The sequence below is a fragment of the Phalacrocorax carbo genome, chromosome 1 (genome assembly GCF_963921805.1).
Source record: "Phalacrocorax carbo chromosome 1, bPhaCar2.1, whole genome shotgun sequence".
In the NCBI taxonomy this organism is placed as follows: domain Eukaryota; kingdom Metazoa; phylum Chordata; class Aves; order Suliformes; family Phalacrocoracidae; genus Phalacrocorax; species Phalacrocorax carbo.
This window is the reverse complement of record NC_087513.1, coordinates 201,302,781-201,324,065: the sequence shown is the minus strand read 5'-3', so window position 1 is coordinate 201,324,065 and position 21,285 is coordinate 201,302,781. Positions and strand designations below refer to the sequence as shown.

At 37.4% G+C, this 21,285-nt stretch overlaps 1 protein-coding gene across 6 annotated transcripts in view; it reads left to right on the top strand.

The window, feature by feature from the left end:
- The window catches only part of GRIA4 (glutamate ionotropic receptor AMPA type subunit 4), a 231,302-nt gene that overhangs the window by 111,585 nt on the left and 98,432 nt on the right, over positions 1-21,285 (top strand). For all 6 annotated transcript variants that reach the window (XM_064441286.1, XM_064441287.1, XM_064441289.1 and 3 more), the window contains exon 4: positions 19,710-19,894. In XM_064441286.1, coding sequence (XP_064297356.1) covers positions 19,710-19,894 — 185 coding nt within the window. The remainder of the gene's footprint in view (positions 1-19,709; positions 19,895-21,285) is intronic.

Here is a 21,285-nt window from a genome sequence, read left to right as displayed (position 1 = left end):
GGACAAGGCAAAAAACAGTAGATGTTGTTCAGTTTGACTTCAGCAAGGCTTTTAACATTATATCCTATGCTGTCAACAGCCGAGATGATACAATTTAAGCGTGTGAATGATAAGTTGGGTGTAATATTGGCTGCATCATTGTGCTGAAAGTGTTGTGATTAGCTGTACAAAACCCAGTTTGCAGCCAAGCATTGGTGGTGTGCCTCAGGAGTCCATAAGGGAATTTATAATCTCTAATCAACTCTATTAATGACTTGAACATTGTGACAAAGAGCATGCCCCAGCAGGTTTGCAGATGATACCAAACTGGGGTAAATGACTGATAAGCTGGACAGAAATAAAGTTCAACAAACACAAACACAGGTGTTGCACCTGGGACAGAATAAACAAAACAGTAAGCCCTCGAGGCTGATGGGATGGTGTTGTGGTTTGACCCCAACTGACATCTAAGCCCCACACAGCCGCTCAATCACTCCTTCCCGGTGGGATGTGGGAGAGAATTGGAAAAGTAAAAGTGAGGAAACTTGTGGGTTGAGATAAAGACAGTTTCATAGGTAAAGCAAAACCTGCACATACAAGCAAAGCAAAACAAAGAATTCATCACTCCTTCCCATGGGCAGGCAGGTGTTCAGCCACCTCCAGGAAAGCAGGGCTCCATCACACGTAACAGTCACTTGGGAAGACAAATGACAATACTCTGAACATCCCCCCTCTTCCTTTTTCTTCACCCAGCTTTGTAAGCTGAGCATGATGTCATATGGTGTGGAACATCCCTTTGGTCAGTTGGGGTCAGCTGTCCCGGCTGTGTCACCTCCCAGCTTCTTGTGCACCTCCAGCCCGCTCGCTGGTGGGGTGGGGCAAGAGGCAGAAAAGGCCTTGATTCTGTGTAAGCCCTGCTCAGCAATAATGAAAACATCCCTGTGTTATCAAGACTGTTTTTAGCAGAAGTCCAAAACATAGCCCCATACAAGCTACTGTGAAGAAACTTAACTCTATCCCAGCCAAAACCAGCACAGATGGAATGCAGCTTTGCAGAAAAGCACCTGAGGTCATGGTGGGTTGAACATGAGTGGAGGAGCAAACTGTTTGGCAATAGTAGGTTTATTTTGAGCCTGTATGAAATCTTCCCAGTTTCAGTCCCTAAATAAGATGGAGTTCTGTGATGTGGACAGGAGGCAGAAATATTCAAGTCTGTATACATTAATAAGAGGGGAAAAGATGGGATTTCCTCATCCTTAGTGATTACAGTCAGTGTCGTAATTGTTTCTCCAAAAGCAATATTGAAGACCTTACAGGCGTGTGGAAGTATTTCTCATGCATGAGTTGTGCCCTTCCCTACCCCCACCAAAAATGCCATCTGAATGGATTTTTTTATCCATTTGTCATTACTAAACACTTTAAGGAGTGGCTCATTGCTGTACATAACTTAAGATGTTCATTGATTCATTGGAAACTCCTCTTCTGCTTTCTGAGCTCTGTGTTTCTTTTTTTTTTTTTTTCCTTAAGCATCAGGTATTTTTACATATTAGAGATTTTTCAAACAACACTGAGGCAACTCTTGGGAATGTAATCCTTATGAGATAATCATACCTCTGGAGTACTGAATTTACTTGCCTACCACTCTTGATTCAAGGTGCTGTAGGATATGATTATCTCATTATTTTTCATGCTCAGGTTAAATAGCTTATGCATTTCCTAACACTTTTTACAGTTTTGTATTTTTTCCTAAACTTAAATAAATAGTTTGCGCTTTTAAAAGAAGATTGTTGGTGTTCATGTAAATAATACTAATCATGATAAATAAAGCTGTTTTGATTTGGAGCATGGGTTATATGAAAAACTTAAAGCTACGTAGTGGTGCGCAAGACTTCTAACCATGGGAAGTCTTGTGGCTTCTCTTCAAGGAAGAGGGATTCTGAGAAGATCTGCTAGGATGATCATCACTATGCACAGCCTGTGTCATGAGAGGAGAGTAAAAAGGCTCTTCTGTAAAAAAAAGTGATTGTTTTTCATAAATATATTATGAGACTAAAAGTAATGGTGGTGGAAGTGGAACTTTTTAAGCTAGAGGACAGCATTGACTGCAGCGTAGAAATGGTAAAAAAAGTTATTGATTTCATATTGAAAATCAGAAAATAATTAAGCAAAACAGGAAGAAGGTTGTGGAACAACCTTCAATGACACGACCAGGGGCAATGGGCACAGGTTGGAACACAGGAAGTTCCACCTCAGGAGCTTGGCTGAGTTCCAACACAGGAAGTTGATGATTCTTGTTTTATGGTTAGATTTTGTGCAGGTGTTTTGTCAAGGAATTAATTTTACTTTTAGTGTTTGAAAAGGAAATGTGTGTTGTACTAATACCATGTGCTTCCTAGTGTAGTGTTTTTCATCAGCTTTTTAAAATGGCATATATACCCTTTTGGGGAAGATACCATATCCAGCAGTGTATTCGCAGGGGACAGAGATGTTTGGTAATTTGTAAATTAACAATGGTAAATTGAGGGGGATCAAACCCACATTTTAGCTTTAAACCTATCATAATGATAAATACTCTAGAATGCTTTGACAAGACTACAGAATATAAATCAACCATTATCAATAACCAATCAATAAACTTTGTAGTAATGAGAGTACAAAATAGGAACTTTTGCTGTTTTACAATTACCAGCAGTAAATTTTCCCCAGTCCTAGGCATTGTATTGTCTTACTTTTGCAAATGTCAGCGCCAATAAGGAAAAATGAACATTATCTGAATAGTCCAGGAGTCCAGGATAAATACAAAGTGACCTTGTTCAAATTCTCTGTGAACATTTAGGTTTTAATTTTGTAAACTGAGGGTCAGTAATATTGTCTGTCTAGAAAGACCACTAAGGTAAAAGAAAAATCAGGCTGCTGAGAAGATAAAAAACAAGAACTGTCAGGATTTTATGTACTTGTCAAGAAAAAGTAAGTTTCTGAAAGTGAGTTGCCTGACCCTTTCATATAGTTTGCTCCTCTGTTTCTTATTATATCTCACTGTCTGGAGGGGAGCTCTTCTGCCTGCTGGGGTCAAGTAACTCTGCTCCTTTATTAGATACACCAGTCTTTGACAGGGCTTTTAGGAAATGAATTAATTTCGCTTTGGATTTCATCCTATTCCCAATACCTAACCAACATTTTCAGAAAGACCTTTTCTTTGCCTGTTCCTCTGGGGTTTTGTGTTTTATTTGTTGGATTAAAAAAAAACCAACTGAGATTTTGACCAGCAAAATGCACCAGCCTCTTGAATAAAAAAAAAAAAATAAACTGTTAACCAGCAAAAGCTCCTTTGAAAAGCATTTTCTACCTCACTGACTGTTTATTTAACCTGGATTGCCATATAATTGACTGAATTCCCTTAGTAGATTACTCTAAATTCTTTGGGTTTCATTGGGACTATGCATACAAAACAAAATAATCTTGCTTTTAGGTTCATATTTCTTCATCCATAGTGTGCACAGGATCCACATATCCTAGTAGGATGGTGAGTGGCGCACAAAGACCTGCTTGCAGGGAGATTACAGAGAGGATGCAGCAGACATCTGGGCAGGATTAGGTCACAGGATTGGGCCCAGCTGCTTACTGATGTCAGAAACAAGCCCTCCGTGTTTATCAGACTGGAAGCAAAAGGGCTGGATGAAATCCTCTATTGAATTGTTAGAGAAGATGTGGGACTAAATAGCATAAAAAGGTTTAATTCCCTTTTCATAATTCAGCATATTTGAGTGTGGGCAAGAACAACAATAATAAGTCTCTAGAGAATTGGAGGAGGGTTTAACTCAAGGTAATATACCTGAGTCACACAATGAGGAACAGTCACAGTTTTTATGTGATTATCATCAGTATCTTTGATCTTGATTACTTCAGTTTTTAGCTTTTTCTTTATCTCAGCCTTGGAGTGGCTAGACACTTGTAGCTTGGCACTCTGTTGTCTGAAAAATGGGGAAGAAATTACTGAATGTGATTTTGAGTGTCTGTAGCCCTGTTGTACAGAAATAGAATGTAGGTTTATTTCCCAATCTATTGGGCACTTTCTGCCTAATTTTTACCTTTTGATGTGGATACATTATGTTTGTGGCTTAAGTCTTTGTTTTTATTAAAAAGAAGCATTTAAATACAGATAATCAGATGTAACAATAAGCCTATGGATCTGGATTCCTGTAATTTCACTGAGGTGCCTACAAATCCCTGTAAATACAACGAAGTACTCTAACATTGCATGGATTTGGTATTCAGATAGAGTCCAACATGAAGGTAGCTTGCAACTCCTGAAAAGACGAAAGGAGCAATATCAGGAAAAGAAAATCCCATGATGCTTTTTTATAGGATGCGCTTACTTTATCGGCTGCTCTTTCGAATGCCTTATTTAAAGAACAGTGTAGCTTTCAGATTTGAGTATTACTGTCTTGCAGCATAAAGACCTTTTCTGGTACCAGTTTTGAGTGGCATGAGACCACAAGTTCAATTCCTGGTTGGTTTCAGTAGACATGCAAGCCTGGAGTGTGCCTGGAGCAAGTTACTGTACCAACAAAGAAAGTTGCTATTCAAACTGAATGTTGAAATGTCAGTTTGCTGCAAGTTATCCTTAATAAATTCTAACATCTCCCTGGTAAATGTTTTGTAGTGTTTGTCAGCATGGTACGGCTTTTTAAAGTTTCTTTCCTACCCAAATATTGACTATCTTGGATATTAAGTGATTGAGATTGTTCCAGGGCGGAAAGGGCTTTTGCTATTGCAGCCCCTTGAATATGTCAAACACTTCACCCATGTAGAGCTCCTCTGCCAGGAAATAGGTAATACTGATATACTGGCATGCTGACAATGAACTGTCAAAACTGTAATGAATTCTAAGGAGAAAAACCTATGCTTAATCTATGGAAGACATGTTTGGTCATGTTTTATGTGTTCAGTTTGCAAATAAGGCATGTCATTTAAAAATCAAAATCTGTCGCTTCATGTCTTTTGGAAACTGTCATAAAACATATGCAGTAGCTTTTAAAACCATAGATCTGATGTGCCAAAACTGTGACACACATGTGACCATCCTGAAGTTGTGAAACTGGGTGTATGTGAAAGATATACAAGAGAAAATTGCACAGAAGAGGTGACTGTTCAGTCTAAAAAGTGAAAAAACTTATTTCTAGAATAAAGTATATCAAGACAAGATCTAACACACGGACAAAACATCAGTTCCAGTCCAGACTGTTGTTTGTGATGTTTATTATCCAAATTCACCTAAAACATATAATATGCTTCGTGACAAGACTGCAGTTTCAGTGTATAGTACTAGTTCTATGAAGAAAGGTCCCCTTCCGGCCCACCTTCCTTCCAGCTGTAGTTTTCGCCTGCATACTGGGGTCTCATTTTCCTATCTGATTCTTTGTTAGCTGTTACTTTAACTTCTTTTTGTCAATTACATTTTCACCTGGCACAGAATTAGTTGTTGTACACTTAAAATCCAGTGAATGTATTAAACAGGTTTTGGAATTAAATGCTCTCAATTTTTAATTACATCAGATTTCAAATATTGGATCAATTTCTCCTCCCATGAGTAGTTCCAACTAAAGTCAATACAAATATTTTATAAGTTATGCAACAGGATTTGTTCTATCTTGTAAAAGTAATCTTAAAAAAACCCCAACATTATTTATAGTATTTCTCTAGTTCTTATTTTGTGAAAATGCAACTTATGATATGGACCATGTAGTGACTCATCTGTAATGCTGCAAAAGAATGACAGAAAGGAAAATGCCAAGTAAATTAGCTAAATAATTTACTCCTAACTGTATTTAAAAAGGAACAAATATTAATATAAATAAAAATACAGAAATATATACATATTCAAATATATGTGTAGTTTGTGGTGGACACTTTTCATCATCATATTTTTAAATGAATTACTGAATATCCAAGTGAAAGCAAATTGCTTTATTTTCAGACTGATAGGTATGAAAAGTACTTTTGAAATGTCTTGTTGACCTAATTAAAAACAGAAGTAGAAATAAACAACTTGCCCTGCCTCCCAGTCACAGGTTTCCAAAGTTGTCTTTTTTGAGACTTTTTCTGAATACATATTTTGTATGGTACCTAAGACAATGAGGCCTTTGAGCACAACATTAGTTATGTAAATACAAACAATTATTCATAGCAGGATGTCTAAAATTTATCCACATTCTCTCTCATAGGGTGTATTGTACAAGCCCATCTCGTATTTCATTATAGTCATCTCAGGATCAGAATAACCTTTTTAATCATGAAGATGAATTAACATTGCTGAAAAAGGACTTGTTCATTTAAACTACCATGCAGATGAAAGCTAAATAGTGAATATTAATATTTTCAGACAGAGATAAAGCCTTACAGAAATATCTGTGAAGTAATTACAACTCTTTTTCTTGCACACATACATTCCTAAATTATGTCACTAAGGTTTTTTTAAGTGTGTTCATTCAGTGATACACAAGTCAAGATGCCATCATCAATAGAATGCTAAACGTAAGTAAAACTGGTACCTTGTAGAGTATTCTTCCCTTTTTTATTCTGCTTTTTATGTCTGCTTTGTTGTATTAAGGAAAAATCTCTTCTTTGTGTCTGTCACAAACAACCTCGGGAGCTACTTACAACATGGTGCTTGAGAGTAGCTCCAGCCCACAGAGGCAGCCCGGCCCTGGGACAGAGGTCTCTGTGGGGGGAAACACCACACATGAGCGCTTTGCAAATTCACACCCTCCTTCCAACTGCAGCAAGGTCTACATACAACTTTGCACAAGCTTGGTTGGTGTAAACATCCTGTAGTGTGTAAATACTGAGATTGTTGTCCACATGACATCTCCAGTGTTAACAGCTCAGCAGGAAAACTCGTGCTGCTGTTTGTATCTGTGCAAATTGTCTCTCATAAAACCATCTCAAAAGAGACACAGGCAACTGCCCAGTTTCTGTAATGATGCTTGTTTATTTGTAATTAATTAGCCTGATTAGGCTCAACGATTTTGAACCTGATTTATCAGGTAACTTTAGCAAGAGGAATGAGGTCGCCCAGTCTCTCGTATCTTGGGAGATCGTGCCGTGTCCAGTCTGTAGTCACAGCCCAAAGCTGCCGTGCAAACGTTCCTTTGGGGCTTCAGTAGGCATAGCTTCAATAACACAAGCAAAACATGACATGCTTAAGGAATTATGTACAATTCTACAGCTGTAGCCTGGTCTCTTGGAGACGCTTAAGGATCCCCAGCAAGGAGCTGGGTGTGGTGTCCACTTCGTTCCACTCTGCTTCCAGAAAAAGGGCCTTAAGTATTAATTGCGGCCCACTGACCTTTTTGGAATAATGTTTCAGCCCTCAGGTTGAAAAGGCTGGACATTGCTGCATTAAGCAGACTGGAAAATTCAAATCTACATTGTATCTCTTGAGGAAAAGAAGACTGTTGAGGTAATTTAGAGTGTTTAAGATGCACTGTTAAGAAATAATATCAGTCACATGGAACAGGGCAGCAGAAGCCAAAACATATAGAAAAAGTACTAGTGGGTAGAAGTTTTTTTCACAGTAGTTTTTGAGCAATAGGCATAGAAAGAGTTGCTCCAGGCAGCAGTTTCTAAGGAAATTAAAGATTAATTAAATAATACTGTATACATAGATGGATTATCATCTTCTATAGCTTTTTCAGAAATAGACTTTAATTTCCAAGTACAGCAGTGGGAACATCAAAAAATTTTGTGAGTGGGATTTTTCTGGTTTTACACTAATACAACTGCAGTCAGACCCTATTCACTATTTTATTTTCAACTGAAGTTACAATCTAAAATGCCAAACATATGTCCTAGGACTTGTAAAGTACTTTATATCTATTGAGCAGTTACTGGGTTCTCACTTCATATTCCTCTCAGGTACAGAAAGTCCCTCTGTTGTATTTTTATTTTTTACCTCCTTAAGTTTTTGCAGCCAATTCCCACATCCTCTGCAGCTTTTTTTGATGTGTTTTTATAAACTACTTAGCCACTGAAGCAAAGATTGCAATAGAAGTTTCCCCCCTATCTGGTAAGTATTCTTTGTACCATGGTGCAGAATCATTTTCTCTGTCTTTCTCTGCCTCTGTGAATATTTTAGCCTTGTTTTTATGCTGTGGAGCTGCTCCAGATGGAGAGATGAAGAATCAACCATCCAGGACACACTCAGTCCTAATGATCATGACACAGTGGACTCAGGAGCACCCAGTGACACATGCAAAGTCCCATGCTTTCTGGGGGGCGGGGAGAGGGTATCTCACTACCACTGCTCTCCTGGGTTATGGTTATGCAGATACCAAATCGTGCCTTTTGTTTCTATTCATGGAGATGCCCTAAACAGAAATATTTAAGAAATATCCATTTTTATTAGGCGTTGTTTTCACTTCTTTGAAACCTTTGATGTGTTTTCTTCTGGCCAGTCCTATGCAGAAAACTCAGTCATTTTCATTAAGACTTGGGATGTCACCAGAGTGCACTTTTCTGTGAATAAACAGCCATTCAGGGGAAGAAAAATGCCCAGCTCTAAAATGAACAAAGTTCTTAAGACCATTTGCTTTCAAAATGGTCAACACAAGTGCCATTGTATAATGAAAGATCACAGGCACTTAACTTTTATGGAGCACTTATTGACTGGTCACTGTTCATTTTCAGACATTAATGCCCAGGTCAGTTAAAACTAACCAAAGTCCAGATCAACATGTATTTACTATGAGAAACAGGATTTTATCACAATTTTCTATCCTGGCCTGTTTTCAGACAGGACAATCACAGATTTTAATGTCTGTATTCTTTTACCTGTTATCTTTTCATTATACCTTGCCCATTTCCATGTTTCCTACTAAATGTCAGTTCCTACAGCTGAAATTTAATTTGAATTGTTAAATATATTCATTGTACCAGAGCTTTGAACACGAGTTTATGATTACTTCTTGGCATATAGCTTGCCTCAGTGGGACATAATAAATTAGTCTAATCATATGGTGAGTCCTTACTTCATCCTGTGTTTGTTCCTGCTAGGAACTGAAATTGTCTCTGTAATTGTATGCAAATCCCTTCAACAGAATAATCAAAGGAAACCTATGTGTAGCTGCCCATCCTCCACAAGAGAAGCATAAAAGTAACCTAACTTTTAGTTCTGCTTAAATAAAAAGTTGTATCTTCGTATGTAAAATGTAGATACAAAATAGAACTTAAATTAAAAGGCATGTGAGTAGCAAACAGATACTTTGCTAATATTGCAGGCAGCTTTTAGTTCTGCTTTTTGACATATGCACAATACTATGTTAATAGTGTTCATGGCATTGAGCCCGAGAAATAATAATAGTGGAATTTTTTGTTTTAAACCTAGGGGAAGTTCTCCTCTCCTGAAAATATATGAGATAGATGGTAAGAGGTTTTATGGATTGCCTTCAGAGGATGTCTGTTTCCGTCCACTGCCTGCACAAGGAGACTGGAGTAGCTAGCTCAGACTTAGCCATCAAACTTTCAGTTGAGATAAATTCTCCTGTAAGTCTCTTACTCCAAAGCATGTTTTATATATTGGCCTCAAATCATTCTGATTTACCTCTTTGAACTCTGTCAAATATCTTAGCATTAATTTTTAAAATGTGGACACCAAAAAGAGATACAGTCATGTAGCAGTAGTCCAGTGTCCTGTATGTAGATCATATCACTCTAGACTTCCTCTTCCCTGTTTCTCTTTTCAGGCATCTAGATGTTACATTAGCTATCTTACAGCATTGCTGGAAAAGATCAGTTCTGCGTATCTATGACTGTGATAGCAATGTTTGTAAAGACACTCAAATGAGGAAAGGTTATTAAGTGCCTGTTGCCCCATCAGTTCTTTTCAGAGCAGGGGTGAGAAGAGTGAGAAGAGGGTAGAAGGAGCAAAGCAATCTCTGTTTGTTAATTTGCCTCCCTTAAAAGTTATGTCACTTCTTTGCATGCTATTTTGCAGATTCATATAAAGTATTTACACATACACATACATACGTAGGTATGCTTGCGATGTCTTGGAGCATTTAGAAAAACACATTAACATGTTTTTTCACCTTGTTTTTTTCTTGCAGGATTTTGTTCTTTATAAGAAACTTAAATTCTAAGCTGTTTTCAAGATTTAGTTGACAGTGGTACTTGCAGTCCTTCAGCTGAAGTGCCTGGGAGGTGTAACATTGTTCAGTGTCATTACACTTCAATAAAAGCCACTGTATGAAATCTTTCTGTGTTTCCCAAATTGTTGCTCCAGTCCAAAAAGAAAGAACCACATCTTAATTCTGGTTTACCTCAGAGGAGCAATGAGTAAGTTTTAGGAACTGGAAGAAAGTCACAGAGCTTTAGGCTCATCTCCAAATTCTTAGTTGTTTGCTGTAGGGGAGGCAATCAACTTCTAGTAAATTTGTGGTCTATGGGTCAGTTTAAAAGAAATAGTATGACTTATTTCAGACTTGTTTCAATCGAAAGGTAACCATATTATAATCACAGAATCCAAATTTTAAAACCTCTCTTCCCAGGACATGTTACATTTTTCTGAAAAAAAGTTAAATACTTGAGAATATAGATTTCAAAAAGGTTTTAACACAACTGAAATTCAAATTCAGAGATAACGTGCCTGGGATCTCCAAGTAGAACTTACAGAAGGAGTCATTATCTGCTGTCTAGCCACCACTAAATATGGACATGGCCACATGTGCATAGAGATAGAATTAAAATTAATGCTTCTTAGTGTGAATGCCTGTTGTTTAAGCCTGAAGATTGTTCTTGCATTTTTATGTACGTTCTCTGATCTATGTATTAGAAACAGCACTGCACTAAAGTCAATAGGGAGAGATCGTCAGGTATTTTATAGTAAAAGACTAGTTTTCTAACAAATCCGTATAGAAAGGAGGCAGAAGTTCTGACATCAAGATCCTCATTTAGTACCCACAGTCAGTTCTGTCCTAGGGCAAAGGTATCTTACGCATGCAATGAGCCAGATGCCTTGTGGGGGAACATACTATATGTCAATATAATTAAAGACAGCACAATAACACATTAATTAGAATGCATTAGGGTACTGCTAATTTTAAGATACACCAAGTCTTGAGTGCTTTAGCTTGCAGTCTTCATATTCTTTGACATGTTTTTGCGGATGTTGTTTACACAGAGGTCTATGTACAGTTGTATACCATCACAGGGCAAATAAAATCCTATTAAACTGAGACTTAGAGAGGTAAGTTGTTGGGAAGCTAGCAATTTCTGGAAAATAGCTTTGCATCAATTAAGATACAGTGTAAGAAAGATAATTTATTAGTATCAATGTTACAGCTGGTAGGTTTTAGTGAAATTAAGAACTTTGGCTTTAAGGCATTGCGCTAAAGAAGAAAAGTTTAAGCTATAATGTATAAAAGCAAGGATTATTTACAGCTAAGCTGGATATTTGTCAAATTAATAGTAATAATAGAAGAACACAGAAAAAAGGTAATAAGATACATATTTGAACATACTGTATTTTCTTCCAAAATAAGTTCATTTTCCTGTTTTCTTTTTTTAGAATACTGATACACACTAGGCCTAATGATAGACTCAAGATGACATATCAGATAACTGGATATTCAGAGAGACTATGTAGCCTCTATAGTTAAGTGAAAATGCTAGTCTGACAGAGAGTAAGCCTAGCACCCACTTCTTTTTTATCTCTTTTTCCGCTCAGTGGCTTAATTGCTGTTTTTTTAAGGTAATAGTTTATACAGTTCTGATAACAGTGTAATTACACAGAGTTTCTGATTTAGCAGTCGAAGTTCTGTAGCAAGAATTTGCTAAAATTTGCTAAGAATGTGGCTTCAGTGCTACTTGTAAACTTCAGAGGAGCCAAAGTCTTCTCGCCCGGGCCATTTCTGGCTGAACCCTTTGGCATAGCTAAATAATAGACAAATAAAATCAAATAAAATATAAAATGCTAACAAGGTACATAAATACACTTTTGGCATATATCTGCAATTATTCTTGGATGTATTAATCTCTATGCATGCTTGCCACAAGAAAAGTTACTGGACTTAGATGTTAGTTTAAAGGCATTTAGTGAAGTGGGAAGGGTAATGGTATCTGAGAACTGTGAAAGCACAAGCAAAACTATCAGATTGCCTTCGAAACCAAGGCTTTTGTTCAGTCCCTCTCAAGTTTCCAATAATCTTTATCACTTGGCATCACTTGAAATACCTGTATGGTGCATTTCATGTGAAGGCTGCAGACTCTGACATGCAGAGGGGAAAAATCTTGCTGCAGAGCAGATATGGCATAGATGGGACCTGACATAGCCTGAAACTTTGATCATGAATTCCTGTTGTGGAGTAAGCCAAACCTCCTCCCATATGCTCACTGAAAGCACATAACCTACATGCCTTTGATTCACTTAAGACTTTTTTTTTTAAAAAAAAGGGTCATGGTTGCAATATATTGACAATATTTGCTTGTAGCTTTATGTCCTCCTCAGGAAAGAAGGCTTATTAAGTACCGCACATGAAGTTGCACAGGTACCAGTTTCTAGAGGGTTAAGGGAGAGAAGGACAGAAAGCTTGACCATAAACCACCGCTACAGCTTGTTTTGGAAGTGTCTCACAACACAAAAAAAATATTGAAGATCATAGACCTCAGGGAGGTGAAAAACCTAAACTAGATCATAAAGGTAATTTTCTTTATCATCAAATATTCGGAAATCTTTGAAGCAAAATAGCAACAGAGGAGATGGCTAAACTGGATCCATTATTTCCTTAGTTTTGTTTCAGAACCATCTGTAATAAAATTGGGGACAGACTTTTTAGTAAGGCCTGTTGTGATAGGACAAGGGTAGATTTAGACTAGATATAAGGAAGAAATTTTTTATGATGAGGGTGGTGAACACTGGCACAGGTTGCCCAGAGAAGTCGTAGATACCCCATCCCTGAAGACATTCAAGGTCAGGTTGGACGAGGCTCTGAGCAACCTGATCTAGTTGAAGAAGTCCGTCCTCACTGCAGGGGCCTTGGACTAGATGATCTTTAAAGGACCATTCCAATCCAAACTATTCTATGATTCCCTGAAGATTATCCTAGTCATTGATAGTATAGGTGACTTAATTCACAACCTACACCAGAACAGATATATTTGAAAGTACATAGATTTTGGAAAGCTAAGTAAACACAAACATTGATTTTTCAGGGGCAAATCATGTGAGATAAAGGAAGTTTCCTTCTAGTACAAAGTAATGGGGTTTGTAGTCATTGGGGAAAAATAGATGTCTCATTCTGGTAGGATTTTTTACACAGTTTGCATGCAGTTTTGCTAAATGAGCTAAAGAAATTTAATCTTGATGAATTTCTTAGAAGATATGTAAAACTCTGGTCACACACTTGAACTCAGAAGTATATGAGGTTCACTGTCAAATAAGGAGGTATCCATATCCAAGAGGTATCCATGGAGAGATCCATTCTGGTTGCAGTTTTTCCCAGTATCTTTGTTAATGACTTGGATGAAGGAACATAGAATACATGTGTTAAATTTGCAGATGATAAAAAATTGAAAGGACTGTGTGTACTTTGGAACACATTTTCACCAATGCACTTCAGGAAAAACTTGGATCAATTGCAATATATCCAGAGGAAAGCAAGGAAAATTGTCAGAATCTAGACTAAAACATGTTCCACGTGGAAAACCTGAAAGAATCATGTTGCAGCAAGGGAAGGGCAGGCAGAAAATAAATGAAACAGCAGTCTTCAATTATGTAAAGGGTTGCTTTAAAGAAGGAGGAAACAAACTCTTCTCCAGGTCTACAGAGATAGGACAAGAATGAGTGGCTTTAAATTGTGCCAGGGGAGACTTAGGTTAGACTTTAGAAAACATCTAATGATAAGGGTAATTAAGCAATGAATATATTACCTAGGAAGTTACAGAATCCTCCTTAGAGATTTTTAAGGACAAAGAAAGATATCTGTCTAGAATGATTTAAATATAATTTATCTGCCTTCGGGGATGGAGGGATAGAGAGGAATAGACGGGATTATTTCTTGAGCTCCCTGTCTTATTTTCCAATTTATGTGTCATTTCTGTGAATTAGACCCAAGAAAGACTCCAAACACACCTGTAGTTCTAGATTTCACTCTGTCGTCTAAATTGACTGGCTGTATGTACTTTCTGTTGAATGTTCTGGCTCCAACTCCAAATGTGGAGAAAATTGGGCATTCAAATGAATTATCATTCAGTCAGAAGTTACGTGTTAGAGCTTATAAAACTTACTCATTGTTTTCAAGTTCTGGGAGCTGTACACTGTACACTGACCAAAAATTTAAAACAAAACCATATGTTAATAAAAAGGTATTAATCATAATGAGGAAAACTAAAATATGCTTGAGTGTTTGTAGTTATTGGTTGAATGTACAATCATGCATCACTCACACTGTAAATTTCTTGTATGGTTTTCATCACTGTAGTGTCTGGATTCATCTTGCCAAGATTTGGCTAGATAAATGGTAGGTACTTTCACTAAGCCTCATGTCTAGACTCCTTCAGTATTCATTGGGGAAAGAGAAAAGCACCTCTGAGACAGATAACTCAGACTAGAAAAAAAAGAGGATTTTTTTATGGGAAATATGTCTCTCCTTTGAAAGCTTGGATGATTAACTTAGACAACTATGTTATAGACAGCTAGAGTTAAGTGACATGAATCCAATCCTGAATGTCAAATATGTTGGCTTATCCATACCAAATGATTTCATCATTTGTTCTCCACTTCTGCTGTGTGTTGGATTTATAACAAATTTATTTCTTCTGCTGATCCTAATACAAATTCCAGTTGATGGAAGTAGCTTTCATAAAATAGCTCCAGCATTTCAGTATTTGTGGCTGTTGGAGTCATAGCTAATCTTGGGAATGGGATCAGTTCCTGTTTGAAAGTTAATTGGACCAGAGAAGGAAACAATTTGTTTCAGTAACGTGCAGTATATGATGCCCATCTTTGGAAAAGACCCATGTTCATCAGAGGTGTTTTCTAATCCTGGGGCTGTAACAGAAATATAATGCATATGCTGTTTCCAAGTATATTAACCTGTTAACTTTTGTCATTCAGTATTGTCAGTCTGGTAGCCAGAGTAAAGTACAGTAATAATATGTAAACACTGCATCCTCTTCATTATAGAAAATTAATAATAAGTTACTTCCTGCACAATGGTTCCAAAATAAGTATTATTTACTGGGGGTGCTGCTGTTTGGAGCAAGCAGCCACTTTGCTATCTGTCTCCTGCAAACACCATCAGGAATGATTGCATGCATTTAGAGGGGCAGGGGAAATGTTTCCCAGAATTAATAGGCTGCTGGAAGATTAAAGTTATTGAAATTTAATTATAATGCTGTAATTGATCACTGAAATATTTCTGGTGAAAGCAAGCAAGCAAGAAGAAAAAGAAAAAAAAAAAAAAGAAAGAAAATGAAACAAGCTAACCATGTGGATTCCAGGAGAAAAATAAGTCAAGAAAGTGCTCTTCTGATGTCTTTAGTTTATTCTGAACACACTAAAGAGATTTACATATCAAATTTTACTTTTCATTTAAATGGAGACAAATGAAATTAAGTCATTGACTGCTGAAACAAAATTGGATAGGGGAAAGCCTAGCTGGTATGGCAGAAGACAAATAAAAAAACCTGAAAGGCCGCTGAACCTTTAAAATAAAAAAAATCACTCATGATTTCAGCTAGTTGGGTGGAGGATGGTTATGTATAGGCTCCAGTTACAGCAATGTTGCTGTGACTAGGAGGCATCCTGGACTCCCCAGATTGTACACTTACAATGTGTTCTTCAATACCAAAATTGCTTAAGTGTTTTACACCCTTTGGCCTCCAGAAGATATCTAAGTGTCTCTGAAAAAATACTAATCTCTCTCTAAACAGACATAAGGCCAGGTGCACATCTGACATTGTTTTTCAGTGGCTGATGCATTTTGCAATGCAAAAATGCCTATGGAGTGTGGAATAAGGGAAGCAGGGATAAAAAAAATTGAGATTTTGTTTGTAAGGTACTTAGCTGTAGTATTATCCCCAATATGTAGATTTTCTGTGGTAGGCATCTCCAGCTCTGATTTTATGGGAAAAGTATAGAGTAACTTTTCATTTTCATGTTTTGGTTTCTTTTTTTTTCCCCAACATGATGACTCTGTGGTGTCCTTTTGGAAAAAAATAGTATGTTAGAACGTCGCAATTCCACCCGACTAGAGAACAGAAAAGCAAGGAGGGAAGGGATCAAGAAAATAAAATCTTTGCAGACTACTTCTCTCTGGTTTGGTTCCAGCATATTGAGGTGGGATTGGTATTACTGGTCCTTAAGCAGTTGTCAATAGTATCTACATTGAGCAATGACTTACAAAAAGCAGTTGGCAGACTACTCATCCCAGGTTGTTTGAGGAAAATTCCCCAGAATCATAGTCCTATGAAGACAAAAAAGAAACCATTCTTGCATATAGCATCCTTGCGTTCAGGAAGGACTTGATCTGTGTTTCCAGGCATACATTCATGTTTTGTCTTGTTCGTAGATCTGCTAATTTTAAAAAAAAAAAAAAAAAACCAAACCACAAAACCAAAACCCAAACCACACACAACAATCAAAAAAACCTCCAGGAAGGTTGAATCAGTTGGCACGGAAAGGTTATTATATAGATTTGTGAGAACTTACCTTACTTTTATTTATTGGCATGGTCCTAAACATTTTTTAAAATAATGTTGTTTTGAAAAACATTGATTGTGTAGCTCAGCTGATATGAGTTATCCTGGTTTTTTTTAGTTTGCTTTCATGCAACAAATAATATTTTGCAATACATGGGACAGAATGTATTCCAAAAAATGAATCATTCATCTGTCTGTAGCATAACTGAGGATAAACAGCAGATAACCAGAAAATAAATACCTTTTAGACCACAGCTGTAAGATCCAGGTCTCCTGTCTTTACTCAGGCAAATGTCTTTCTGAAGTTTTAAGAATCTTGTCTAAATAGAGATGCTGAACTTGGTTTCTGAGAATTAACCCAGGTTAGTTTCAGGTTTTTTGCCTTAAAAAATGCTTGCAGCACTATCTACAACTAATTTTTTTCCCGTTAGCTGTAGCCAATTATTTTGGACAAATAGGCATTCTCCTCAGCATGTCTAATTTTTATGCCAACTGAGCCTGTGAATGCCTTTATTCATTCTGCATAAGCTCCACCCTTGTCCGTCTGCTAGATTAAAAATTGTTCCTGCACAGTGAATAGATGACTATGCCACTGATTACTTGCACAGAGATTCTGAACTCTTCGAATGACGGTGTTGCACCATATCCAGTTGCTACCATTTAGCTGTATTATGCTGTATGTGAAAGACATGCTAACATGAAAACCCACATCTGAGCGCCAGCTACTGACAAGAAGCTACAGAAGCTTCAAATGCCTAAATGAAGGCACTTGCTAATGAAATGTGGCAAGTCAAACCTTGATCCAAGGTAGAAGAAAAGCTTCGCTATGTGTTTCTCTGATATTTGTCATGCTTTATGCTGGGATAAATTCCCAGTTTGATCAAAACACAACTTAGTAAAGTTGTCCAAGTGAAATAAGAAAAGGATGAGGGGGTGTCAATTGCCATTCATTCTGAAACAAAGAAAATGTTAATTTGTGTCAGGAAGCTGAATTAAGTAAATGTTGACTGCCTTTGTAGCAAAGAGCAAGTCAGAGTTCCAGTGTAAATGAAGCAGGAACCCCTGTAACACTAGAGTAGTTTTAATGTATGTCTATATATGGAAATGAATAGGAAATGAAGCAAGAAATACAATGTTTGGGAAAGAATCTCATCATGATTTGCAGAGATAATTACAGGCAAAAAGGAGATTGAATATAGCAACAGGAAAAGCAGAATAATTATGCAGCAATTAACAGGAAAGCTGTGTGGCTCTTCGAAAAAATAACAGTCATCAGGTTAAAAATATATGCTGAGTACAGAAATGTTTTAATACTCAATACATCAAGTATTTTAATTCATTTCCTAAGATAAAATACTGTTTCATAAAATAAATGTCTCATTTATATAATAAAATGTTATGCATTTTACATATTCATTATAAATGTTTGTATTTTTATCTTCTATGTATCTTCTGAATTTGAGAAAAAAACTAATAAACATTCATTTTGGAGTGTGGGTACATAGTGTCACAATGATAAGAAGATACAGATTTTAGGTTAATATTTCAAGGACTACAAATGTCATAGAGGCCAGTAGAAAAACAGCTACTCCTAGATTTGCAAGAGAATTCGTTTCTCATCTGTCCTAAAATCTTCATATTCTGATAGAACTATTGTCTACTTTTATTTTACTGGAGGCAATCTCAGGTTTTGGTGGTTTTGTAGATCTTCTGATAATAATTAGTTAGCAACAGCACACTCAAAAGCACTCTTTCTGAAATGTAGCTTACAAATATTCCTCTTGCAATCTGAGGGAATGTCTGATAGTGCTTTTTAGAGGGAATCTGTCATGCAGTGGCATTTTCAAGTGCATTAAAATGACAGCTGGGGGACACTGCACTCAGGCATGGGACCTTGTTGAAGAGAGAAAGGAGAGAAAGGAAACACCACTGTGTAGGCACATCAGTAAGGATAGTTTTCAAGAGGTGAAACCTTTCATTTGAATCTCGTAGGGAAGATTCAGCCAGATAACAAGTAAAAAGCCACGTGTGCGGTCTTCATTGCTTTAAACAAAGTCACCATTTACTCTAGGTAAAAGATGGAACAGTACATGCTTCCTACTTCAGGAGTCGGTTGGACAAGTCAAGGCTAGACTTGCAAGCTGTCCTAAGATATGTCACACCCTCCTCTCCTGCCACTGGACTGCACATCCCCTGTGAGAAAAAATTAGGAGAGGAAGAAGGTGAAGGGCTGGTGGGCCAGGGCATGCTGAGACTGTAGGCAGGGAGCCTGCCCTGCGGGTTCAGGTGGAGACCTCAGAGGGGACGCTGCCTTTCCCTTCTGTGAATGGCTCAAAGATGACAAAGTGGGCATCAAATACGGGTAATGGCAAAGAGCAATAATCCTGCCAGTAGTAATAATTAATGCTTCTATGGTGCCCTTCATTCACTGACCTCTGGTCACTTTGCATGCATTGATTAAAGCTATATAGGGTCTCTGAAATATTTAAATATAATTTCTATACACACATCCACACATCTGTACTGGCATGTTTATATATGTATAAATAAATGAAAAAATGAATCCTTATTAAGCATTGAAAACTGCTTGGGTTAAATGTTGACAAAAAACAAAAAAGCAAAGCATTTGAATGTCTAACATGCTGCTTTTGTAGTATGCAAATATTTCTGGTGAATGAGTAGGTTCAGATTTTTACTTTGCTGTGTCATGAAATGCCCGGATAGAGAAACCTGTATCAAACCAGTCAGAGAAGCTGAATACTTGACTAGAAGAGCTCATGTGTATAAATCATATGAAGATTATCCATAATGCTGAGAGAATCATCCCAAGGACTCTGATCATAGCAGTTGTAATTTTTGTTAATTGCATCCTGTGCGCTGGCCGTGGCTAGCAGCATAGGTAGGGATACAAATGGTTGCTTATTCCCGTACCTGCAGGAGCAAATACTAAGAGACATAATAGTGATTAAGGACAATGTCTGTTCAAAAACGCAATGATTGTGTTACTACTGTACTGTATCCTTTTCTTTTAGGTTATTCAATACTTCAAGCTATTATGGAAAAAGCGGGACAAAATAGCTGGCAAGTCAGTGCCATCTGCGTGGAGAATTTTAATGATGCCAGCTACAGGCGGCTTTTAGAAGACCTGGACCGAAGGCAAGAAAAGAAATTTGTAATAGACTGTGAAATAGAGAGGCTTCAGAATCTCTTAGAACAGGTAATACCTGCTTTTAATGTCACTGTAAGCTCTTTACTGAAACTCCAGATGAGATACCATTATGCATTGCGTTTCGTTTATTTTCTTGATGGAAATAAGATTGCTTGCTCGCTCTTTTTGTTTTTCTGCATGGGCCTATATTTGTATGTCAACTTGCCTGCTCCATTTTTTCCCCCCATAAAGTTCTTCTTGTAACAGCCAGCAGGTCAGCGCAGTGAGCCCCCACTTTCCTGCTTAGCAAGTCTGTGGGCAAAGGGTGCCAGCAGTCAGGGCAGCTGCACATTTGGGCGCACATCCCAGCACCTCCATGCCTGATACTTCTTGCATCAGGGTCTTAGGGCTGGCAGAACAATATGGTGTACCTTAACCACCAAGACATCCTCAGTCAGTACCTTCATGGCGGTAAAACTCAGTTTTGTTTGAGGAAAAAGAAGCTTATTTCAAGCCAGTATTAACTTTCTATTCACCATATATATTTCTAGCCATAAAATACTTTAAAATTATTATTGCACATATTTAAGCTGATAGTTTTATTACCTTGGCAGACTATTTATGAACATGAAGAACAGTAGAATAAAGGTGCTATTGAACTGGGAAGGAAGGTCAAGTTCTTCCGTCAGTTATTCATGGAAAGCTGCTATTACATAAAGAAAATACTGGGCCAGGCAGGCTGGCTTGCACTGGGTAGTACCGATACCAGTGTGTAAAGTGAATATAAAATCCTGCTGCTCTAATGTGGCAAATCTGTGTCTATATAGTGCTTATGTAAGAGTGCCTTCTTTAACGATGGAAAAAATAAAATAATGCTTTGAAAGGACCATTTTGTCAAATGACGGGAAAATAACTTAGGGTTAATGATGTGTTTCTCGCATGATCCCGCATATTATGCTGATGTGGTGCAAGCACACCGTTCGGTACCTCCTGCTGCTGCTGCAGCAATTGCAGGGAGTGAATGCCATCTGCTGGTGGTAGATCCTCCGCCACCATGCTGCTTCTCTTTGCTAGGGCGTTAGAGAATTTTAAAGGTTTTGTTGCAAAAGCGCTCATGATGCATTTGCTACTGAAGTCACAGAAATATGAAATGTCGTTTGAGATACAGAAATGCATAAAATAGTACTTATAGAAATATATACACGTCAGTTTTGCTTTCACTGGCAGAAGATAAAGAGGGAACCTGAGAATTAATAGTATGGCTGATTTAACAAGGACTTTTTCTATGATTGTTGCCAAGAGAAGAATAGATGATGCCATATTGCTGTAGATACTCATTTGGCCATTTTTTGTGATTCTGAATGCCATTGTCTTTTAACACATGCTTCTTGTAGCTTATAATTAAATCCTTCCCCAGTTCAGCCTATGTTCAGGTAAAACAGAACGTCCATTTGAGGGTC